This window comes from Phalangium opilio, unplaced genomic scaffold (assembly GCF_054372755.1).
Source record: "Phalangium opilio isolate 3A_F unplaced genomic scaffold, DU_Popi_V2 ptg000344l_1, whole genome shotgun sequence".
Taxonomy (NCBI): domain Eukaryota; kingdom Metazoa; phylum Arthropoda; class Arachnida; order Opiliones; family Phalangiidae; genus Phalangium; species Phalangium opilio.
In genome coordinates this window covers 163,783-187,526 of record NW_028324227.1, presented here as the reverse complement: position 1 = coordinate 187,526, position 23,744 = coordinate 163,783, and the positions used below count along the sequence as shown (strand labels likewise).

Below are 23,744 nucleotides of genomic sequence, written 5' to 3'. Positions count from 1 at the left end.
GTAAGAAGCCTAAATATCCGCCATTGGTTCGGGCAGTGGTTTTTATCGGAAAAATCGGTAGCCTCCTGTTAAACGGAACCGGTAGCTTCTGGTAAGTGTCGCTGAATGGAGTAATGGCCGACTTTTCCTTTGTTTGGTAGTTTGACGCCACGTGACCGATAGATTTTTAAATTTGGCGGGAGAGCGGAGACTTATGTCCAGTTCCAGTAGTTATCAAAGGGAATCGTCTGCTATTATCCTCCTTCAGTGGCAGATTTAAGGAGTTATCGCGGAGGACGGTTCGTGTTAAAATCATGGGATTTGAAGTAAAACGGTAGTAATTAAAGTTGAAAGTGTTATTAAAAATCGGGAAAATGTGCTCTGGATCGGAATTTATACAGGAGTTTCTTGACTTATCTAGGAGCAAAGGTAGGAGAATGATTTAGTTACCCAATAATGAAATTGACAGCGGTTTGGTGATATTATTTACGTTTTTTGCGCGATCCTTGCTGGGTTAATTTTGTTAATATCGTAATTAAATAAAATTTTAACAGAAAATGAATTAAAACGCGGTCAAATTAAATTGGTACTTACCCCGCAAGATGTTTCGTTCCTACAAAAAGTCGTAGAAAAAGCGGGTGCCTACGGTGCTGCTGGTCTCGGCACTCGTTTGAATTTAATTTTAACTCCGAATGATTTGGAAACGATTAGAAATGCCTTAAAAAATCTAAAATCCTTTTCGGTATTTATTAAAATTTAATACAAATATCGGGAATAAATAGATGGAATTAAATTCTAAAAATAATGTAAGGTCAAGTTAAGAACGGAATCAGCCAGGGAAGGGAAGCTTGATTTTAAGTACTTTTCCGAACTGGAATATCTCGAGTTGGTAAAGGTTGAACCGTCTCAGCTGACGAATATAGACGCCTTAAGACCCAAGTTGAAATTATTGAAATGTTATCAATGTTTAAAATGGCTCAAAGTAAGAATGGCTTGATGGCCGAGTTAGGGAAATATGCCAGCTCTATCTAATTTTAACGAAACAAATTTTCAAGGAAGTTCTAAGACAATCGGAACAAAAATTAGACAACGCTTTTTGGGTCAACTTGAAGCATTTAGATATTTCCTACAATAGTTTGGAGTATTTTGATGATTCATTGGTAAATACAACCACAGGCTCAATGTACTTAAAGAATGCGCGTGAGGTTGAAATTTGTTTTCACGCTATAGGATAGGTAACTCCCTATCTCGATCGACAGCTTATTCCGTGCATTCTCTGTTACAACATCAGTTGTCAGCACGCGCAAACCTAGGTCTCTATATAACGTATCTTTGTACGTGCTGGCAAGAGATAAAAAACTTCAGGATTTAAAATATCCGCGAGTTTATATAGCTCGAGTGCACGGACCTCTAGGCCTTACTTTCAAAAATACGTATGAAATTGTCTATAGAGCTATTTCAGTGGGGGGAAAATTTCGTCTGCTACGAAAATTGGGCCTGCCTTTGAGTGTAGGGCGGACATTTTATGAGGGTTTTCTCTATGGGCAAATAGCATTGGTGACGTAGCCATTACCCCCTCTGAAATAGCTCTATAGCCTACTACACGCATTTGAAACTAAGGCCTAGTGGTCCGTGCATGCACTCGAGCTAAAAAACCCCACGGATATTTTAAATCCTGAATATCCTGAAGTTTGGTCTCTTGACAGCACGTACAAAGCTAGGTTACATAGAGCCATATATTTACGAGTGCTGACAACCGATGTTGTAACAGAGTATATACAGAATGAGCTGCCGTCGGAGATAGGGAGTTGCCTATCCTATAGTGTGAAAACAAATCTCCTCAGGCGCATTCTTTATCTATGGTACTTACTTACTCGATAGATATTGATACGGCTTTGTATTTGTATTTTTCCAACATTCCAAATAGAGTTTGTTGTCGAGATTGGAGGTCTTTAACGCTAGCCATAATAAGATCAAATCATCAGAGGGTTTGAAAGTTAGACGTATATTCATTTTTCAGTTACCAATTAAGGATTTACAAATGTTATGTTATATTTAGTTATTAAAAGACGTTTCCTACGTAAATTTGGGCTTCAACAAATTAACGGAGTTTCCCTCTTTCAACCCCCAAACTTGCAATTCTCTAACTCGTTTGGTCTTGCGTTACAATTTTCTACAAAATTTAGGGGGTAAGCATTGCCCGAAATTAATCCAAAATCAGGGTTCATACAAACCTGGAAAAACCGGGAACACACCTGGAAAAATCAGGGGAATAAATACCCCCTCCATAGGAATAGGATTACACTAAACTTTGGAGGCTCGTAACTCTGGTTCTACTAGAGATACGAAGATGTCCTTTGAGTATGTTACAGTCCAATTTGTCCCCATCCAACCATACTAAAAACTTGGGGTTGCGTCCAACAGGTGTCGAGTAATTAAGGAAAATGTTCGTCAACATATGGTATCGTCTCACTTATTTTTATTAGGTTACTTTTGATTTTTGAAAATAAACTATGGAGGCTCGTAACTCTGGTTCTACTAGAGATACGAGGATGTCCTTTGAGTATGTTATAGACCAATTTGTCCCCCATCCAGTCATACTATAAACTTAGGGCTACGACAAACAGGGGCCGAGTAATTAAGCAAAATGTCCGTAAACATATCCTCCATAGGAATTGCATTACACCCAAGTTTGGAGGCTCGTAACTCTGGTTCTATTGGAGATACGGGGATGCCCTTTGGGTATGTTATAGTCCTATTTGCCCCCCCCCCCGCTCCTTCGTTATCATTTGTTGCATACGGGAAAAACCTGGAAAATTCAGGGAAATTTGTTTTCCAAAGGTTGTATGAACCCTGAAAATTGGCCCTCCCCCGCCCCTCCGCAACGCAACTTCAACGTGTTTCTGATTGATTATGATGTAATGATTTAGGTATTCAATATCTGATGCATTTATCGGAATTAGATGTGGGTTATAATTTGCTGGAATCTCACGTAGTTTTAGCCCATTTGAACGAACTCAATAATCTAGCTATGGTAAAACGAAACACCAAAACACCTCCGATAACGATATAATCAATTGAACTGATAAACCAAATTTATTTATATCGATGAATTAAGTTGAGATTGGAAGGAAATCCACTCTCTTTTTGTAAAAAGCATCGTGTGCTAACTGCCGTGCATTTAAACAATTCCATTTTGAAATCCGTCAAGTTGGACGGACACACCTTGAGCTCCAAAGAAATAAAAGTATGCCAATAACGAATTGTATTTATATTCGTCGCTCTTAGGGTTCATAGACGTGCTTTTCAAACTATGAGCGGATTGATAGCGCATTCACACGCAGCGGCTACTTACTCGCTGCGCTTTGTCCGCCGCCAACTAATCTCTGGCCTCCTCCCGCCGCGTGTAAATTCGGTATCAATCTGCTCATAGTCTGAAAACTAAGTATAGAAGTTAAGTACTCGTATCCGGGGAAAATTTGCGAGAAACTTAAAGATTGAACCAAGAAGCGATATCTAGTTTACTAGGGAGAAGCTATAAGATGCCGAAGTATACGCGCGCGCCTGCCATAGTCCCGCCCGCAGTCCCCCTTTCAAAATACAAGGAAAAGGAGGCCCCGGGCTATTTCGCTACACTCCTCAGTCGGAAAATATGACTGTAATTTTCTTTATCATTCCCGTCGCCGCGCTGACGTGCACGAGTTTTCAAAACCAATGAGATGATGCTGGTTGAAATTTAGAGGCGGGCCGGATTAACTCCGGACAGGCTACGTTTGTTTGGACTGGAGATAAAGCTGGCTGGAAATGGGCAGACAAAGAATTTATACCTTCTCCCTAATAAACTAGATATCGCTTCTTGATTGAAGAACTATGAACCCTTATTGCAATTTACTTAATCCGATAAATGACTACAATACGAGTCCGATAAATTCCTAGGAATCTTATTCCGTGGGTTTAAGAGTAAATAAGTTGCCGTTTCGGCGGCCATTGTTAATTCAGCCGGACAATTCCGAAACTCCTTATTTTCAACCCGAAATGATTGGCTCCTTAAATTACGAGGGCGGCGAAGACGCTAGCCTAATTAGTAGCCTTAACTCGACGGAAAACGACCAGCAATTGCTGGCCCCGGAGGAAGAACCAATTGCCAAAGCTTTCGTTAAAAAGAAAAAGCAAACGAAAAAGCAAAGTAGGGCTAAAGAGGCGGCGGCCAAAACCGAGCGTGATTCGCCGACGTCCAAACAATTACTGGACGACGATGTAAGTCGAGCGTGTTCTTCGGGGAGCCACGTTGAAACGAAGATACGCGTCGAAGAAGCCAGAAGAGAACAGGGAACCGGATGGCTTCTGTCGGCAAACACCATTTTAGGAACCACCACCGAACAAAGTATTTCCGGTTCCTGGAAATCGCAAAAATCCGAGACTGAAAGCACCAACAACAACTTAAAGGAGGCTCCAAGCGGTCAAAAGGACGCGACGCCTTCCAGTTCAACCGAATCAGTTCATCGGAATTTGGTGGCCGAAGACGTCTTTTTGGCCAATGCACGACAAACTGAAATGTCACCCCTGAATGTCGCGTCCAGTTCGACCGAGGATGAGCAGCAAAGCTCCGAGGATGATTACGGTTCCGCCGCCGATGAAAATGGTATGGTGCGAAGACCAATGGGTGGCCTTGTAGGCATACAGCGTCTAGAATTGACCAATGTTCGGTTTATTTCGAAGAATTCGAGTCGAATTTATTCATAGTTCAAAGAAATATGGAGGGGGGAGAAGAAAGGAGCATCGTTTTGAGCGTGGCCGATGAAACGTTCCTGGAAAAAGACGCTTTCAGCGGAAAACCGCTTCATACTTGGAATTTAAATACTTTAATAGACGCTCAAGAAATTCAGGTTCTTTATTATACTTACTCGCGGGGACAGATAATACTTAAAGGTCAAGTAATTAAAATTCATTTGAAAATGTCAGGAAGGCGAAAATGTTTTCGTTCAACTGGAATTTGACGTCGTAAGGAAAGATAAGAGAGATAGAACTTACGTCGTTGATGACTCGGAAACGGCCAAGGTTAATCGCTCGCCTATTTAATGGTGGAATTCAATAAATGAGCTTAATCGCGTCTCTTTTAGGCTTTATTGACGCTTTTAGAAAAGTTTATCGAAGCCCGTACCTTGAAAACCATGTCCGAAGAACTGACGCGATGTTTAAAATGCGATTTTGAGTTTCAAAGTAACCAGGCCGATCGCGTTCTACAGAAAATCAATGGTAACTTCTCGTTAAGATCGAGCCAATATCCTCAAAAGGGAATATAAATAAAGCACGCTTTAATTCAGCCTCGGAAATGAAAGAAGTTAACGCTTGCCCCAAATGTAAGAGCACCTTTTTGGTGATTGACTCGGAACCAGACAATGATAATAATTGGCAACGGGAAAGGGAGGAACCGCCGTCGTCTTATTCTTCGGGATCCAGAATACATAGTTTATTTCAATCGACGAACAGTGCCAAATCTATCGAGTAATTTTGACGCCAATTCAAGGGAATTTCGAGGGAATGAAAAAGCGTCTTTTTAATAGGGATTCCGGATCAATTGGCAAACATTCGCGGCCGAGAAGCGTTTCCGAAGAAATGCGAGTGGCGCAACGTATAATATTCATTATATAACACTCACGGTGACGCGTCATTTTTACTACCATTTTATCAATTGTTTTTTCACTCAAGGTAAAGGGGGCGGCGCCTATTCTAGTCACTTGGGAAACGAGACGGAAACGTCGTCCAAAAATTGCGACCTCAGTTCGACCTCTTCCAGTTCCGTCGATTGTATTTCGTCGAAATCGGACCAAGAAGAAGATGAAGAAACTCGGCGCCGGTCCGGCCCCGGCGCCACCGCCTGTCTTAACGGCGCCAAGCTAGTATTTGACGGGCAATCGGTGGCCGCTCGAAGAAGCGAAAGCGATATAACGGTGTTAAGCAACCCGAGTCAATCCAGTATCGCCGTCATTTCAACAACGTCTTCCAGCCTAGAACAACAATTAGAAGTCATCCTCGAGTAAGAACGACTCGTCTATCGAGTCCTCCTTGGATCCCCTTTAATTAACGAGAGGCCACTTTTAAGATCTCCTAGTCTGGGAATTTACGATAGTGGCAGCGTTGGCAACGAATCCTTCTACACGGTGGCCACCTTCAACAGTCCCGTGGCCAAATTGAAAAGCCAGCGTGCGCCCACCCCCTCCGCGGAGGACTCCTTGTCCCGGCGTCTATCGCCCGATGAGACGCTGCTGCTTCGAGACGTGACTGACGAGAACTTGGAGGAGCCGAGGACGCGAGAAGATGGCGGCGCTAAAGAAATCTGGGAAGAATTACGAGAACCGACGACGATGGACGGCGATCAATTCCTTCAACTCGATCACAGAATTCGATTGAAATTAGAAATGGAATTCTTTGGAGACGACGAGGAACTTTACGCTTGCGTCGACGCTCAAATTTCAACCTCAAAGGCGGCAAATAATTTCCCGGGAATGGCCGTTTTCTCCAGTAGAATGGTTTATCTCTTCGCCCCCCTCATTTCCGGGTATGAGATGAACTATTTATTTCCCCCCCCTTCCTAACTCATTTCTCTCTCTCTCTCTCTGTCTCTCTCTCTCTCTCTCTCTCTCTCTCTCTCTCTCTCTCTCTCTCTCTCTTTCTCTCTGGCTCTCTCTTTCTCTCTGTCTCTCTCTCTTTCTTTCTCTCTGTCTCTCTCTCTTTCTTTCGCTCTGTCTCTCTCTCTCTTTCTTTCTCTCTGTCTCTCTCTCTTTCTCTCTCTCTCTGTCTCTCCCTCTCTCTGTCTCTCCCTCCCCCCTCTCTCTCTGTCTCTCCCTCTCTGTCTCCCTCTCTCTGTCTCTCCCTCTGTCTCTCTCTCTTTCTTTCGCTCTGTCTCTCTCTCCTTCTCTCTCTCTTTCTCTCTGTCTCTCTCTTTCTCTCTCTCTGTCTCTCTCTCTGTCTCTCTCTCTGTCTCTCTCTCTCTGTCTCTCCCTCTCCCTCTCGGTCTCTTTCTCTCTCCCTCTCTGTCTCCCTCTCTCTGTCTCTTTCTCTCTGTCTCTCCCTCTCTCTCTCCTCTCTCTCTCTCTCCTTCTCCTTCTCTCTCTCTCTCTGTCTCTCTCTCTCTCTTTCTGTCTCTCGTACAGGGATTCGATCGAGCTGACAAAGCTGACGATTGAGCCGATTAGCGACTTGAAATTAGTCAGGACGTTACTGGGCTCGCAAGCCCTTTGTTTCAAACACGCCGGGGACTTTGGTTACGCCTTAAACTTCGGAGACGCTGACCTTTGCAATAGTTTTATCACCCTAATTGAAGGTAAGATAATTCTGATAGTGACCGAGCGAGGGAGAGAGAGGGGGCGGGGCTTATAAAATGGTAAATTCCTAAATCAATAGACGTCGTGAAATCAAAGATGAAATTAAGCCAAGTTTCGTTCGAGCAATCGACCGAAAAAGACTTATCCAAAGTGAAAAGTCAAGTCTTGACGATGAGCGGCGACGGCTCTTCTTCGGAGATTGAACTCTTTCTTATCGTGAATGTGTTGGGTTGGCGAGAACAAGTAGCCCTAGTCATGACGGAGAACTCGTTCAATTTGGCCCAAATTCAATATTTCGATAAATCGAGTTCCGATCTTACGAATTTCTTATTTAAAGAGAAACGAGCCATAAGTAATTTGGTCTCTTTGGTAAGTAATTAAGCAGACGGGTAATTAGCGCCCATTTAATCCTCGTTTACAATCAGCACATTTCGCCGGATATGAAATCGGTGGGTCTTCATTTCCTGGACGAAGATGACGAAAAGGGGGCCAAAAGCTATTGGGTTTTAGAAACGCGATCTAAAACGTCATTGGCCACTCTATTGAGTACGCTGGCCAAACATTGGGAAAGATTATTTTTAATCGATTTACAATTAAGTATCGTCGCGACAAAGTGTCCCGATTGCGGACTGCAGCCCGCTGCCTAAGACATTCCACCTTTTAACCCTTTGACGCCCGCCATCTTGAATTTTATCAATTTAATATTTCGGGAAAGAAATTATAATTAATTAATTAAAAAAGAGCATTAATTAAGAAGAGACGAGAATTGATTTTAATTAATTCCATTTTGTTTACAGATTACTTTTGATATCTATAATTATTTAGCATGTCGGTTAAACGCAATTGACGCGTCGTCGTCGTCGTGGTGGTACTCGAGGAATTAGGCTTAGCGCCGCTAGGCCTTGGTTTTTGTTTTTTCGAAAGTCCCACAGTCCGACACGAACCTTTTAACATTTTTTCGTGGTATTTTACTGTAACTGGAGTTGGCGCTTTAGTTTTTTTGACGGGAATATCCTTAGCTCGGAATTCCTCTTCGTTGTCGTTAACGACTTGGGCCACCGTTTTTCCAACGATTTGCGGCGGTTTGAAGGAACTGAGGGAAGCCATTGTTGCCCTAACTTTGCCGCCGACGCCGCCATTTTCCTTCGGTTTCCACGCGAATTTGTTCATGTTCGTCGTAATTTCGTCTAGTTTTTGTTGTTGGGTTTTGTCGAAAATGGGTTTTTGCCCCCGTGACTCTGTTTCCACGCGCGTTTCGGGGCTCGGCGATCTTTCCTTTGACCGTGTCGACTCTTTATCTATATTTCGCGACGTTTCGGTGCCAAAATCTTGGTCAATTTCGTCGAAAACGGAACTTTTCTTTGACGACGTCGACCCATTGTCCGGCCGCTTAAGTGACGTTTTCGAGTCGCCTTCTCGGTCAATTTCATCGAAAACGGAACTTTTCTTTGATGACGTCGATTCTTCATCCGTCTCAACGGAATCTGACGAGTTTCGCGAGCCGCCACCGCCACTTCTAGTAGTTGTCGGCGTTATAGGGAAGAATCGACTCGTTACTAGTCGCGGTGTCCTTTTTTCGCGACTCTCGTTGTTGTCCACTCTGAAAACGTTCCTCTTTGGAGTAGCCGCCGTCTCTTGGGAAGCGTCAATCCCGCTATCATCGTCCAAGGCTTCTTTGGGCGGCGGTGATGACTCGGTCCAGTTGATCTTCTCGCTCGTCGTGGGTTTCTGTTCCGAATCGGGGTCCATCTTGCGTCGTTTAGTCGCACCATCACCGGGACTCGAGTATAGTTTCATAATTTCTTCGCTCTCCATTTCGAAATGGCCATCGTTTTCATTTTGAACTCGTAGCGGCCGTTTCTTGGGCCTAACATCGGCTTTTGGTGCCAATACGCGAGCGATGACCATCGTTTTTCCTTCAGTACTCGTACTTATCGGCGGCGGCGGCGGGCTTACTGACGTCACGGAACTGCTGGGTGTATAATTTTGACTCCAAATACTTTGAAATTTAAACTTGGGTTTGTAAAGTGGTGGTCCGTCGTTCTGACCAAAGGTCAGTGCCGAGCTAAAAGCTTTCTTAGTTTGGTAATTAATTCGCGCAGTGGCGATACCCAGGGCCAAGTCGTTGTCGAAATATTTTCCCGCGTAATCCAGGGCTTCCGTGTCCGTGTCCAAGTCGGGGGGATAGGGATTGAGCGGGACCAGTTTCTTTTTCAAGGGACAGAAAACTAATTGATACAGGAAGGTGTTATTGGCTCGGATAAAACCCTCGACGTAGTCACTCGTGACTTGATTGGCCAGCCGCGGCATTTTTAAGTAGGCTGGGATTTTAGTCAGGGCCCATTTAAGGTCCGGGTTCGTGATGAGGGAAAAGAATTTCAGGGCTTTGACCAGTCCAATGCCCGGTAGAGAAGGAAGGTAATCGCATCCGGATAGAATACAAGCGTATCGGAATTTTTCAAAGGTGAGATGAATGGCCTTGGCGCCGAAAGAGCGCTTCAATTCCCGTTTTTCAAAGAGGACACCGTTCCCTTCCGAGTCCATCTTGAAAAAGACGCGTTCGCAACCGAAAAGAATCAAATCCGAATCTTCCGTGATAATTATTTTCGCTATTCCAATTAAGTTCAAGTAGGCTAATTGGGCGTCGGCTTCGTAAGGCGCCACCACGCAATCTACTCCCATTTCTTTACAAGCTAAGATCAACTGATGAGCCATTTCGGGTGTGACGTCAACGCAACGTTGAAAACATTCTCTCGCCTCCCTAGTTTTACCTTCTTGCAAGAATATCTTCGCGTTTTTCAGGTTTTTATGGCGGTTTTCGCGTCGTTTCGCTTCCGTCTCGGCTTTGGACGGTAATCTTTGTCCATCGAAGACCAAGACGGGTTTTATTCCGTAGCTTAGTAGGGTATTTACCCTTTTAATACAGTAGACGACGAAAAAGTCGGTTGGTTTGCCCAAAGCTAGTTTATCCGCGCATCCGAAGGCGCCTTTATGCAACCAACAATACGCGTCCACGGCGACTGTCTGTCCGGAGAAGTTTCGAATGTTGGTTATCCGCGTGGAATTCTTCAAAAATGGGATCAAACCTTGAATACCCATCCTAAAGTATTTGATTTGATTTAACGCTAAAATTTAAAATATTAGGGCTAAGAAACGTTTTTTTAACCTTAGAACATTCAAAATACACTTTTACCAATAAATATCATTTATTCAAGGTTAATTATAGGGTAATTACATTTAAGTCGCGGCGGAAACTAACTTAAAATCAATATTTTCGTTGTATAGGGACTTGGCAATTCAGGCTTAACTCCGCCCCCAGCGCCATTATGGTATGTTTTTTTAACAGAATGAAAGCTACATAAGCCCCTCCTCCTGGTATGTTTTTTAGCACTAGTGAAAGGTAGCCTGACGTTGCATGACGTAGTACTGCCAAGTCCCTATTGTATTTTCAATACATTCTTAGCCACCAACCTAAACAAATCAAATCAAACCTAACCTAACCTAACCTAACCAAATCTAACCTAACCAAATCTAACCTAACCTAACCAAATCTAACCTAACCTAAACAAATCAAACCTAACCAAATCTAACCTAACCTAAACCAATCTAACCTAACCTAAACCAATCAAACCTAACTTAAACAAATCTAACCTAACCTAAACAAATCTAACCTAACCTAAACAAATCAAACCTAACCTTAATCAAACCTAACCTAAACAAATCAAACCTAACCTAAACAAACCTAACCTAACCTAATCAAACCAAATCTAACCTAACCAAATCAAACCAAATCTAACCTAACCAAATCAAACCTAACCTAACCAAATCAAACCTAACCTAAACAAATCAAACCTAACCTTAATCAAACCTAACTTAAACAAATCAAAGCTAACCTAAACAAACCTAACCTAACCTAGCCTATAATATGAAGGGAAAAATATGGAAAATATTATAAATATATATTTTAATTAATTTCCGCACCAAATTATCCTATAATTAACCTTGAATAAATGATATTTATTGAACAAAATTGTGTATTTTGAATGTGCTAAAGGCTAAATTAAAGTTTAGCCAAAAAGAAAACCACAACAACAACTTTAATTTATCTTACCTTTTAAACTTAATTAAATTGATAAGTTTATTTCATCGTGTTTTATCCGCAACACACACAACGTGGAGAATACAACGGCTCTTTAATTTTTGGCGGGAAACAGCTGTAAACAATGCTGTTGGACCAGAGCAAGATCACGTGGGCTTGCAGCGTGTTTTCCGCTTCTTGATGGTCAAATCAGGTAGGCTACTTTGTAAGCAGACGATTCACTTTTTAACTTGTGGCGGGTTGTTTAGTTCGCGGTTCCGGGATGACAGTTCCTATATATTTAAATTTAATTGTTTAGATTTAATCTACATTACGGAAGAATTAAGTAAGGAAATAAATAACTAAAAACGTCTGTCAAGTAATATTTTAGAGTAAACATTCACTAGGATAGTAGGTAAGTCCATTTTCTTTTGTTAATTTTATGTTCCTAACCCTAAATTACGTAACCCTTGGTCTTAATTCTAGCGTTTTTTGTTAGCTTTAAGTTCCTAACCCTAAATTACGTAACCCTTGGTCTTAATTCAAGCGGTTTTTTGTTAGTTTTAAGTTCCTAACCCTAAATTACGTAACCCCTGGTCTTAATTCAAGCGGTTTTTTGTTAGTTTTAAGTTCCTAACCCTAAATTACGTAACCCTTGGTCTTAATTCAAGCCGTTTTTTTGTTAGTTTTATGTTCCTAACCCTAAATTACGTAACCCTTGGTCTTAATTCAAGCGGTTTTTTGTTAGTTTTAAGTTCCTAACCCTAAATTACGTAACCCTTGGTCTTAATTCAAGCGTGGTGTTTCAAGTCAATGAATCATTTTTAATTATTTTCGAAAGCGTTTTAATGAACAACTGAACATTTTTACATTACAAGACATCTGGTACATCATGATAACAGTACAACAATGATAGCATAGAAATTAATTAACAAATACTGTATTAAACTGAATCGAACCGCGACAATTAATTAATTTCATTTTCATTGGGATCAGTTGTCAAATTCAACTTCTTTTCAAACTGGTCATCTATCTCCTCCGCCTTCGAATGACCCTCGGCCTCTTCTAGCTCTTTTTCTCTTTGATACTCGAGGGCTAACCTCTTGCACTGCTTTTTATGAGTAAACCAGTGCATTTTCTGACAAGCTTGATCGCAATATTGCACCGATTTGCAGGCGGAACATTTCTTTTCTGCTTTGGGTTCCCCGCAAGTAGTGCAAATAAAGCCTTCGGGGCAACCTTTCTGACCGCTAACCGTTTGTACCAGAATAGATATGGCGCTAGGCTCGTCCCCGATGGCCACGGGAGCCAGAGTACGAACTAGTTGTTGAAAAATAGAACATTCTCGATTGGGAAATTCCCTAATTGACTGACGTAGTAATTGTTCCAAAACGACTGGGAACCCGTCGCTATCTCTTCCTTTAATCCACGACTTGATTAAAGGCTCCAAGCAGCCTTCCGCGGCCGTCCCATCCTCGTTTCTAACTTTAACGTTACAATCTTTAACGTACTTCGCGCAGATTTTTACTAAAAACGCCATATATTGAAGCTTAACAGCCAGTAACTCGTTCGGATCGCTCTTTCTAATCTCTTTATTACTTAATAATTCTAAAATGTTCGAAACTTTCTCGCTTTCCTCCAAAAGTTCAACATTTTTCATGAGGTAAACGCTTAAATTGACGGGATGAATGTTAGTTTTCAAGAGAAACTTGTACAGGGGAAGGCAGAGACGAGCGGGTAGTTTGGGTTCCGTTTCTAAGCCGCGTCTTTTGCAATAGTATTCTATCTCTTCTTTGGGTACGAAGTAATTTATAACGGTAACGACTTGATGGTTACCGACAAAGGCGGCCATTTGAGAGGCGTTGCGACCGACGGAGTTGACATCGGTGATGGAAGCTCCGTGTTCCAGGAGTAGATTCACGACGTCGGTTTTTCCAGAAAGGCTCGCGAACATCAGCGCGGTGTATTTGGAGACGTGCTTATTGGCGTTGACGTTAGCCCCGCGGTCCAGAAGTAATTTGCACAGATCGTAATTGCCTTTATAAGCGGCGTGTTGCAAAGGTGTCATACCTTGATCGTCCAAACAGTCCACCAATAACTCGGGATCGTTTAATAATAATCGAACTTCCTCTAGAGAGCCATCCTGAACTTTTTTCATCAGTCGCGACTCTTTTTCTGATAGGGGTTTCTCCATTTTTGTGAACGACAATCGGTTAAGTTATAGCGGACACCGTGGTTTATCCAACGCTGACCTAGAACGTCTGTTCCTAGTTCCTACCTTAAAACCTTCCCCCCCCCTCTCTCTCTCTCTCTCTCTCCGTCTCTTGCCTTTCCTCCTTTCTAGCGGAAAATGTTTTAACGCCATCTGTGGTTTGATTGTGGCGTATCCAGACTCTAGTCATCTTTTCAGGGTTGCCATATTGGGCTGGAAAACCGCCAATTGGGCTTCTTCTCTAAAATATTGGCTGGAAATAAAAGGGTTGGCTGGAAATTGGGCTTGTTTTGGGGTTTTTCTTTGGCTTTCTGTACTTAAAATACCGCCAATAGGCCAAGATGATTAGAATGCCCAAAGAAACTGACAAATGGTACTGTCAAACCATTTGTGTAGCCTATAATTCGTTGATTTATGTTTAAATAAAATGGTTTCATATTGTTTTGGGTTTTAAAAATGGAAAGGTCAGGGAATTTTAAAAGTTTCAGCAAAGTCGGGGAATTTTAAAAGTTTCAGCAAAGTCGGGGAATTTTAAAAGTTTCAGCAAAGTCAGGGAATTTGATTTTAATAGACTGTATTTTCTTCAATAATTTAAACAGATGTGCTTTTTAACTCGCAATTGATAATTTATTCATATTTTGATATTCAAAGAGCGTGTAAATATATTTTAACCAGCATTCTTTATTGTAGAAAATGCACGAACACTTTTTAGTATCAACTTTAGTCGTTTTAGATTTGAACAAATTTCTTTTTTCCCAAGAATAATTTTAGAGAACGAATTTATAAAATTCAAAATAATATTTAACATGGCAATTATTTAAAAACACAAGAACGAATTTATAAAATTCAAAATAATATTTAACTAGTTTAATTATTTAACAAGTAATTAGTTGAAATTATAAAAAATGAATTAATTAAATTAGAAAAACGGAAAATTAAAAAAGAATTATTTTGGCAGCATTTCCGCTGCCTTTAGCAACTCAGCGGTAAGGGTAGCCTGGGGCTAGGAAAAGAAGAAGATGATAATGCTTGGAATTATTTTTAATGCAATGATTAGAACTTATCAATTTTCACCTGGGCATTTCTGTCAGTGTCGCTGTCGCTGTCGCTATCATCATCCACAGCTGCATTTGCTGTGGCTCCCTTTACTTCTTGAAGCTGCTTGGCTATAAGTAATTATATATATTAGTAATTACCAGTAATTAGAAGATTACAAGGCGAGGCAAGTTAATAATCTACAATCTAATTTTAAGGCATCGCCAACTTTCATCTGTTCCATAACTTGCTAGAATGAGACAATGTAACACGTTACACGTGTTATACAAATTTTTACCCTTTTGATTAGTTACAATCTTACCCTTGGGATCTGCTTTACAGCTAGATTAAACTCCTCAGTCAAATTTTCCATTTCTTCATCTAGGTTGTTCATTGCGACAATCAAGTCATTCATTTTGGCATGCAGCCTTTCCTTTTCAACAGTGAACTCGTTCATTCTGGCGTAGAAATCTTTTTCAAGTTTAGTAATGGCATTTTGGCAGAGCGCCTCAGCGTTTTCAAGCAATGATTTTTCACACTTGGGTGGCATTATAGTAAACTGGTGGCGATCTAGCGACGCGAAAATAAAATTCAACTTGATAACGGTGCGCGAATCAATAAATTACAATCACCAAAAGCGTGTCACAAACAACAACGATTTTTCGCGCTTTAAATACAACTCGGTAATCAAGCCAATCACCGTCACATAGTTGGCCATCCAATCGGCGCTGGCCCTTAATAAGCCTACATTTTTTGCCGTTTTCCATGGAGTAGTTTTAGTGGAGTGATAATGGTATTTCTATTAAAATTGCCTTAAATGTATTTACGTCTTTACTAATATTGCTCCATGGTGGCTCTATTCAATAAACCTAAATCGTAAGCAGACGAAATTTCACGAGGAATGTGATGCTGTCAGCAATCTGCCACCATGGAGCAATATTAGTAAAGACGTAAATACATTTAAGGTAATTTTAATAGAAATACCATTATCACTCCACTAAAACTACTCCATGGAAAACGGCAAAGTATGTAGGCCTATTAAGGGCCAGCGCCGATTGGATGGCCAACTATGTGACGGTGATTGGCTTCATCAGAGAGAATTTAGAAGGGGAGTGTAAGGCCCCCCCCTTTGACTCTATTAAACGTGATGACGCCCAAACAAGATGTCGCGATGAGCTTTTTGGGGTAGGCGAGTTTCCGGTCACGTGTTCTAAAATCTATCTATTACAAACGCATCATACCGGAAATCGACCTGCCTAGATAACGTTTAGCAGACGACGTTGCGGTACATTCCAAACCACCCCTTCCACTCCCCTTCTAAATTCTCTCTGGCTTGATTACCGAGTTGTATTTAAAGCGCGAAAAATCGTTGTTGTTTGTGACACGCTTTTGGTGATTGCAGCGAGACAGTGCTCTTCAAATCGTTTAATCGTCAAAATTCCCGCACCGTCATTAATTTAAGTTTAGTTCTCGCCATCAACTTACTTCAATGCCACCCAAAAGTAAAAAATCATCTAGATCAAAGAAAGAAGTCAAATCATTGTTTGATTTTAAATCCCTTTTAAATCTTTTTAAATCCTTTTTAGATCCCCTTTTAAATCCTTTTTAAATCCCTTTTAGTCCCTTTTTAATCCTTTTAAATCCCTTTTTAATCCCTTTTTAATCCTTTTAGTCCCTTTTTAATCCTTTTAAATCCCTTTTTAATCCTTTTAGTCCCTTTTAAATCCCTTTTTAATCCTTTTAGTCCCTTTTAAATCCTTTTTTATCCTTTTTTATCCTTTTAAATCCTGGGCGGAAGTGGCAAGTCCATCGCGTAAGTTTTAGTTTGGGCTTAACCGCCAAGTTACTAATATACTAAAGCGTATTAAATTTGGTTTCCAGTCGACAAACCCGCAGTCAGCGTGCCAGGAGCAACTCGGCTGACTCCGCTGTCAAGCCCAAGATAACCCGAAGCGGATCAAGGGCAGCTTCATTAAAGAAGGCTGGAAGCAGTTAATCAATTGCCCAGGTGAAAATTGATAAGGATATAAGTTTTAATCATTGCATTAAAAATAATTCCAAGCATTATCATCTTCTTCTTTTCCTAGCCCGAGAATACAACAGCCGAGTTGCGAAAGGCCGCTGAAATGCTGAAAAGGACTCTGCGGCGAAAATGAGTGGTTTTAATTTTATAATTTCGTTTTTCTGTGTTTTTTAATTTTATAATTTCGTTCTTCTGTTTTTTTTTTTAATTTTATAATTTCAACTAATTAACATGTTAAATATTATTTTGAATTTTATAAATTTGTTCTTGTGTTTTTAAATAATTACCATGTTAAATATTATTTTGAATTTTATAAATTCGTTCTCTAAAATTATTCTTGGGAAAAAAGAAATTTGTTCAAATCTAAAACGACTAAAGTTGATACTAAAAAGTGTTCGTGCATTTTCTACAATAAAGAATGCTGGTTAAAATATATTTACACGCTCTTTGAATATCAAAATATGAATAAATTATCAATTGCGAGTTAAAAAGCACATCTGTTTAAATTATTGAAGAAAATACAGTCTATTAAATAAATTATTATTGTAGCCAAGAACCTTATAGAACTCTCAGGGAAATTTGTTTTCCAAAAGTTCTATGAACCCTGCTATTTTTGACGTAGCTCAAAGTTTTTAGTATGGTTAGATGGGGGACAAATTGGGCTATAACATACTCAAAGGACATCCCCGTATCTCTAGTAGAAAAAGAGTTACGAGCCTGCAAAGTTTATTTTCAAAAATCAAAAGTAACCTCCTAACAATAAGTGAGACAAAAAATAAGTTGACGACGATATTGAGGTAGCCTCAAGTTTAAAGTATCCTTGTATGGGGAGCAAAGAGTACTATAACATATCCAAAGGAGATCCCCGTATCTCTAATAGAACGAGAGTTATGAGCCTACAAAGTTCAGTGCTAAAATCATAAGTAACATAGCAAATAAAGGTGAGAAGATACCATACGTTGACGAACATTTTGCTTAATATCTCGGCCCCTGTTTGTCGTAGCCCTATGTTCTTGGTATGGTTGGATGGGGGACAAATTGGACTATAACATACTCAGAGGACATCCCCCTATGTCTATTAGAACCAGAGTTACGAGACTCTAAAGTTGGGTGTGACGCTATTTTTATGGCATGTTTTTGAATATTTCGCTTAATTTCTCGGCCCCTATATGACGCAACCCCAAACCTTTGGTATAGTAGGATGGGGGACAAATTGGGCTATAACATACTCAAACGACATCCCCGTATCTCTAGTAGAAACAGAGTTACGAGCCTGCAAAGTTGGGTCTAAAATGCAATTCCTATGGAGGGGTTGTTTGTTTACGTTTTGCTTAATTACTTGGCCCCAGTTTGTCACAGCCCAAAGTCTTTAGTATGGTTAGATGGGGGGCAAATTGGACTATAACATACTCAAAGGACATCCCCGTATCTCTACTAGAAAAAGAGTTACGAGCCTGCAAAGTTTATTTTCAAAAATCAAAAGTAACCTCCTAACAATAAGTGAGACAAAAAATAAGTTGACGACGATATTGAGGTAGCCTCAAGTTTAAAGTATCCTTGTATGGGGAGCAAAGAGTACTATAACATATCCAAAGGAGATCCCCGTATCTCTAATAGAACGAGAGTTATGAGCCTACAAAGTTCAGTGCTAAAATCATAAGTAACATAGCAAATAAAGGTGAGAAGATACCATACGTTGACGAACATTTTGCTTAATATCTCGGCCCCTGTTTGTCGTAGCCCTATGTTCTTGGTATGGTTGGATGGGGGACAAATTGGACTATAACATACTCAGAGGACATCCCCCTATGTCTATTAGAACCAGAGTTACGAGACTCTAAAGTTGGGTGTGACGCTATTTTTATGGCATGTTTTTGAATATTTCGCTTAATTTCTCGGCCCCTATATGACGCAACCCCAAACCTTTGGTATAGTAGGATGGGGGACAAATTGGGCTATAACATACTCAAACGACATCCCCGTATCTCTAGTAGAAACAGAGTTACGAGGCTGCAAAGTTGGGTCTAAAATGCAATTCCTATGGAGGGTTTGTTTGTTTACGTTTTGCTTAATTACTTGGCCCCTGTTTGTCGTAGCCCTATGTTCTTAGTACGGTTGGATGGGGGACAAATTGGACTATAACATACTCAAAGGACATCCCCGTATCTCTACTAGAACCAGAGTTACGAGCCTGCAAAGTTGGGTCTAATGCATTTCCTATGGAGGGGTTTGTTTGTTCACGTTTTGCTTAAATATTTGGCCTGTATTTTCGATCAAAAATAAGAACATATCTGTAGTTACATCCGCCTCACTCCCGGAAGTCTACAGGTTCGAAACCGCGAAGTTTTTTTTTTTTTTTTTTTTTGCTTGGGATATGTAAAGACATTTATAATTATCCGAACATTTGTGTCAAGGTCACATTATTTACATCCCCGTATCTCTGGTAGAACCAGAGTTCCGAGCCTCCAAAATTTAGTTTAATGCATTTCCTATGGAGGGGTTGTTTCTTTACGTTTTGCTTAATTACTCGGCCCCTGTTTGTCGTAGCCCAAAGTTTATAGTATGGTTAGATGGGGGACAAATTGGGCTATAACATACTCAAACGACATCCCCGTATCTCTAGTAGAAACAGAGTTACGTGGCTGCTGTTTAATGTGTTTTTATGCTGTTTTATTCTGTTTTAAGCTGTTAAATGTGTGTTTATGCTGTTTTATTGTGTTTTATGCTGTTTAATGTGTGTTTATGCTGTTTTATCGTGTTTTTATGCTGTTTTATTCTGTTTTATGCTGTTTAATGTGTGTTTATGCTGTTTTATCGTGTTTTATGCTGTTTTATTCTGTTTTATGCTGTTAAATGTGTGTTTATGCTGTTTTATCGTGTTTTTATGCTGTTTTATTCTGTTTTAAGCTGTTTAATGTGTGTTTATGCTTTTTTATTCTGTTTTAAGCTGTTTAATGTGTGTTTATGCTGTTTTATTCTGCTTAAGCTGTTTAATGTGTGTTTATGCTTTTTTATTCTGTTTTAAGCTGTTTAATGTGTGTTTATGCTTTTTTATTCAGTTTTAAGCTGTTTAATGTGTGTTTATGCTTTTTATTCTGTTTTATGCTGTTTAATGTGTGTTTATGCTGTTTTATCGTGTTTTTATGCTGTTTTATTCTGTTTTAAGCTGTTTAATGTGTGTTTATGCTTTTTTATTCTGTTTTAAGCTGTTTAATGTGTGTTTATGCTGTTTTATCGTGTTTTTATGCTGTTTTATCGTGTTTTTATGCTGTTTAATGTGTGTTTATGCTGTTTTATTCTGCTTAAGCTGTTTAATGTGTGTTTATGCTTTTTTATTCTGTTTTAAGCTGTTTAATGTGTGTTTATGCTTTTTTATTCTGTTTTAAGCTGTTAAATGTGTGTTTATGCTGTTTTATCGTGTTTTTATGCTGTTTTATTCTGTTTTAAGCTGTTTAATGTGTGTTTATGCTGTTTCATTGTGTTTTATGCTGTTTAATGTGTGTTTATGCTGTTTTATCGTGTTTTTATGCTGTTTTATTCTGTTTTAAGCTGTTAAATGTGTGTTTATGCTGTTTTATTGTGTTTTATGCTGTTTAATGTGTGTTTATGCTGTTTTATCGTGTTTTTATGCTGTTTTATTCTGTTTTATGCTGTTTTATTCTGTTTTATGCTGTTTAATGTGTGTTTATGCTGTTTTATCGTGTTTTATGCTGTTTAATGTGTGTTTATGCTGTTTTATTCTGTTTTAAGCTGTTTAATGTGTGTTTATGCTGTTTTATCGTGTTTTTATGCTGTTTAATGTGTGTTTATGCTGTTTTATTCTGCTTAAGCTGTTTAATGTGTGTTTATGCTTTTTTATTCTGTTTTAAGCTGTTAAATGTGTGTTTATGCTGTTTTATCGTGTTTTTATGCTGTTTTATTCTGTTTTAAGCTGTTTAATGTGTGTTTATGCTTTTTTATTCTGTTTTAAGCTGTTTAATGTGTGTTTATGCTGTTTTATTCTGCTTAAGCTGTTTAATGTGTGTTTATGCTTTTTTATTCTGTTTTAAGCTGTTTAATGTGTGTTTATGCTTTTTTATTCAGTTTTAAGCTGTTTAATGTGTGTTTATGCTTTTTATTCTGTTTTATGCTGTTTAATGTGTGTTTATGCTGTTTTATCGTGTTTTTATGCTGTTTTATTCTGTTTTAAGCTGTTTAATGTGTGTTTATGCTTTTTTATTCTGTTTTAAGCTGTTTAATGTGTGTTTATGCTGTTTTATCGTGTTTTTATGCTGTTTAATGTGTGTTTATGCTGTTTTATTCTGCTTAAGCTGTTTAATGTGTGTTTATGCTTTTTTATTCTGTTTTAAGCTGTTTAATGTGTGTTTATGCTTTTTTATTCTGTTTTAAGCTGTTTAATGTGTGTTTATGCTGTTTTATTCTGTTTTAAGCTGTTAAATGTGTGTTTATGCTGTTTTACTGTGTTTTTATGCTGTTTTATTCTGTTTTAAGCTGTTAAATGTGTGTTTATGCTGTTTTATTGTGTTTTTATGCTGTTTTATTCTGTTTTTAGCTGTTAAATGTGTGTTTATGCTGTTTTATTGTGTTTTATGCTGTTTTATTCTGTTTTATGCTGTTTAATGTGTGTTTATGCTGTTTTATCGTGTTTTTAGGCTGTTTTATTCTGTTTTAAGCTGTTTAATGTGTGTTGATGCTGTTTTAATGTGTTTTATGTTGTTTAATGTGTGTTTATGCTTTTTTATTCTGTTTTAAGCTGTTTAATGTGTGTTTATGCTTTTTTTCTGTTTTAAGCTGTTTAATGTGTGTTTATGCGGTTTTATTCTGCTTTAAGCTGTTTAATGTGTGTTTATGCTTTTTTATTCTGTTTTAAGCTGTTTAACGTGTGTTTATGCTTTTTTATTCTGTTTTAAGCTGTTTGATGTGTGTTTGTGCTTTTTATTCTGTTTTAAGCTGTTTAATGTGTGTTTATGCTGTTTTATTCTGCTTTAAGCTGTTTAATGTGTGTTTATGCTGTTTTATTCTGTTTTAAGCTGTTTAATGTGTTTATGCTTTTTTATTCTGTTTTAAGCTGTTTGATGTGTGTTTATGCTTTTTATTCTGTTTTAAGCTGTTTAATGTGTGTTTATGCTGTTTTATTCTGCTTTAAGCTGTTTAATGTGTGTTTATGCGGTTTTATTCTGTTTTAAGCTGTTTAATGTGTGTTTATGCTCTTTTATTCTGCTTTAAGCTGTTTAATGTGTGTTTATGCTTTTTTATTCTGTTTTAAGCTGTTTAATGTGTGTTTATGCGGTTTTATTCTGTTTTAAGCTGTTTAATGTGTGTTTATGCTGTTTTATTGTGTTTTTATGCTGTGGCTAAACCACTCTAAACCACTCTAGGCAACGAAGCTAAACGAAGCTAAGCTAAACGAAGCTAAACGAAGCTAAGCTAAACGAAGCTAAACGAAGCTAAGCTAAGCTAAACGAAGCTAAACGAAGCTAAACGAAGCTAAACGAAGCTAAGCTAAGCTAAACGAAGCTAAACGAAGCTAAACGAAGCTAAGCTAAGCTAAACGAAGCTAAACGAAGCTAAACGAAGCTAGACGAAGCTAAGCTACGCTAAACGAAGCTAGACGAAGCTAAGCTACGCTAAACGAAGCTAAACGAAGCTAAGCTAAACGAAGCTAAACGAAGCTAAGCTAAACGAAGCTAAACGAAGCTAAGCTAAACGAAGCTAAACGAAGCTAAGCGAAGCTAAGCTAAACGAAGCTAAGCTAAACGAAGCTAAACGAAGCTAAGCTAAGCCAAACGAAGCTAAACGAAGCTAAGCGAAGCTAAACGAAGCTAAGCGAAGCTAAGCTAAACGAAGCTAAACGATGCTAAACGAAGCTAAACGAAGCTAAACGAAGCTAAGCTAAGCTAAACGAAGCTAAACGAAGCTAAACGAAGCTAAACGACTCTAAACGAAGCTAAACGAAGCTAAACGAAGTTAAACGAAGCTAAACGAAACTAAGCTAAGCTAAACGAAGCTAAACGAAGCTAAACGAAGCTAAGCGAAGATAAACGAAGCTAAACGAAGCTAAGCTAAGCTAAACGAAGCTAAGCTAAACGAAGCTAAACGAAGCTAAACGACTCTAAACGAAGCTAAACGACTCTAAACGAAGCTAAACGACTCTAAACGAAGCTAAACGAAGCTAAAGGAAGCTAAGCTAAACGAAGCTAAACGAAGCTAAGCTAAACGGAGCTAAACGAAGCTAAACGAAGCTAAACGACTCTAAACGAAGCTAAACGACTCTAAACGAAGCTAAACGAAGCTAAACGAAGCTAAGCTAAACGAAGCTAAACGAAGCTAAGCTAAACGAAGCTAAACGAAGCTAAGCTAAACGGAGCTAAACGAAGCTAAACGAAGCTAAACGACTCTAAACGAAGCTAAACGACTCTAAACGAAGCTAAACGAAGCTAAACGACTCTAAACGAAGCTAAACGAAGCTAAGCGAAGCTAAACGAAGTTAAACGAAGCTAAACGAAGCTAAACGAAGCTAAGCGAAGCTAAACGACTCTAAACGAAGCTAAACGACTCTAAACGAAGCTAAACGACTCTAAACGAAGCCAAACGACTCTAAACGAAGCTAAACGAAGCTAAACGACTCTAAACGAAGCTAAACGACTCTAAACGAAGCTAAACGACTCTAAACGAAGCTAAACGAAGCTAAACGACTCTAAACGAAGCTAAACGAAGCTAAGCGAAGCTAAGCGAAGCTAAACGAAGTTAAACGAAGCTAAACGAAGCTAAGCGAAGCTAAACGAAGCTAAACGACTCTAAACGAAGCTAAACGAAGCTAAACGAAGCTAAACGACTCTGAACGAAGCTAAACGAAGCTAAACGAAGCTAAACGACTCTGAACGAAGCTAAACGAAGCTAAACGACTCTAAACGAAGCTAAACGACTCTAAACGAAGCTAAACGAAGCTAAACGACTCTAAACGAAGCTAAGCGAAGCTAAACGAAGTTAAACGAAGCTAAACGAAGCTAAGCGAAGCTAAACGAAGCTAAACGACTCTAAACGAAGCTAAACGAAGCTAAACGACTCTGAACGAAGCTAAACGAAGCTAAA

The 23,744-nt window shown here is 39.2% G+C and overlaps 4 protein-coding genes and 1 long non-coding RNA gene across 6 annotated transcripts; 2 read left to right on the top strand and 3 right to left on the bottom strand.

Moving 5' to 3' along the window:
* Positions 1-53: 53 nt before the first annotated feature.
* Positions 54-8,070, top strand: LOC149609880 (uncharacterized). The gene is made up of 19 exons (XM_089859965.1): positions 54-408; positions 534-721; positions 791-961; positions 1,035-1,139; positions 1,907-1,975; positions 2,039-2,168; positions 2,910-3,013; positions 3,098-3,226; positions 3,916-4,621; positions 4,699-4,865; positions 4,942-5,037; positions 5,100-5,235; positions 5,304-5,484; positions 5,544-5,611; positions 5,689-6,016; positions 6,083-6,538; positions 7,134-7,303; positions 7,384-7,673; positions 7,730-8,070. The coding sequence occupies exons 1-19, from the start codon at positions 354-356 to the stop codon at positions 7,949-7,951; spliced, it is 3,771 nt and encodes a 1,256-aa protein (XP_089716091.1). The 5' UTR covers positions 54-353; the 3' UTR covers positions 7,952-8,070.
* On the bottom strand, positions 8,054-11,561 carry tos (Exonuclease tos). 2 transcript variants are annotated; one of them, XM_089859967.1, is made up of 2 exons: positions 11,416-11,561; positions 8,054-10,404 (listed from the first exon to the last, which is right to left on the bottom strand). In XM_089859967.1, the coding sequence occupies exon 2, from the start codon at positions 10,401-10,403 to the stop codon at positions 8,103-8,105; it is 2,301 nt and encodes a 766-aa protein (XP_089716093.1). In that variant the 5' UTR covers position 10,404; positions 11,416-11,561; the 3' UTR covers positions 8,054-8,102. The 2 variants fall into 2 exon arrangements, with proteins under 2 accessions (XP_089716093.1, XP_089716094.1); XM_089859968.1 differs by having other exon boundaries at positions 8,054-10,429; positions 11,416-11,550.
* A 624-nt stretch (positions 11,562-12,185) lies between these two features.
* Positions 12,186-14,001, bottom strand: LOC149609878 (ankyrin repeat and MYND domain-containing protein 2-like). Its single transcript, XM_089859974.1, has one exon. The coding sequence runs from the start codon at positions 13,574-13,576 to the stop codon at positions 12,350-12,352; it is 1,227 nt and encodes a 408-aa protein (XP_089716100.1). The 5' UTR covers positions 13,577-14,001; the 3' UTR covers positions 12,186-12,349.
* A 195-nt stretch (positions 14,002-14,196) lies between these two features.
* Positions 14,197-15,179, bottom strand: LOC149609877 (uncharacterized). Its single transcript, XM_089859983.1, has 4 exons — positions 14,952-15,179; positions 14,834-14,879; positions 14,669-14,760; positions 14,197-14,597 (listed from the first exon to the last, which is right to left on the bottom strand). The coding sequence occupies exons 1-4, from the start codon at positions 15,177-15,179 to the stop codon at positions 14,541-14,543; spliced, it is 423 nt and encodes a 140-aa protein (XP_089716109.1). The 3' UTR covers positions 14,197-14,540.
* A 752-nt stretch (positions 15,180-15,931) lies between these two features.
* On the top strand, positions 15,932-17,146 carry LOC149609876 (uncharacterized). The gene is made up of 4 exons (XR_016376909.1): positions 15,932-16,131; positions 16,216-16,442; positions 16,511-16,637; positions 16,717-17,146. It is a non-coding gene; the product is annotated as an uncharacterized LOC149609876 (long non-coding RNA).
* The last annotated feature ends 6,598 nt before the right edge of the window (positions 17,147-23,744 follow it).

What these genes read in the sequence shown, in the direction of transcription:
- LOC149609880 (XM_089859965.1), top strand. Translation starts at nt 354, where the DNA reads ATGTGCTCTGGATCGGAATTTATACAGGAGTTTCTTGACTTATCTAGG. An exon ending in AGTATTTTGATGATTCATTG is followed by an intron (nt 1,140 to 1,906) that starts GTAAATACAACC and finishes CATTCCAAATAG; the next exon opens with AGTTTGTTGTCGAGATTGGA. An exon ending in TGAGCTCCAAAGAAATAAAA is followed by an intron (nt 3,227 to 3,915) that starts GTATGCCAATAA and finishes ATAAATTCCTAG; the next exon opens with GAATCTTATTCCGTGGGTTT.
- tos (XM_089859967.1), bottom strand. Translation starts at nt 10,403, where the DNA reads ATGGGTATTCAAGGTTTGATCCCATTTTTGAAGAATTCCACGCGGATA.
- LOC149609878 (XM_089859974.1), bottom strand. Translation starts at nt 13,576, where the DNA reads ATGGAGAAACCCCTATCAGAAAAAGAGTCGCGACTGATGAAAAAAGTT.
- LOC149609877 (XM_089859983.1), bottom strand. Translation starts at nt 15,179, where the DNA reads ATGCCACCCAAGTGTGAAAAATCATTGCTTGAAAACGCTGAGGCGCTC. An exon ending in CTGTAAAGCAGATCCCAAGG is followed by an intron (nt 14,880 to 14,951) that starts GTAAGATTGTAA and finishes GTCTCATTCTAG; the next exon opens with CAAGTTATGGAACAGATGAA. An exon ending in CGATGCCTTAAAATTAGATT is followed by an intron (nt 14,761 to 14,833) that starts GTAGATTATTAA and finishes AATTACTTATAG; the next exon opens with CCAAGCAGCTTCAAGAAGTA.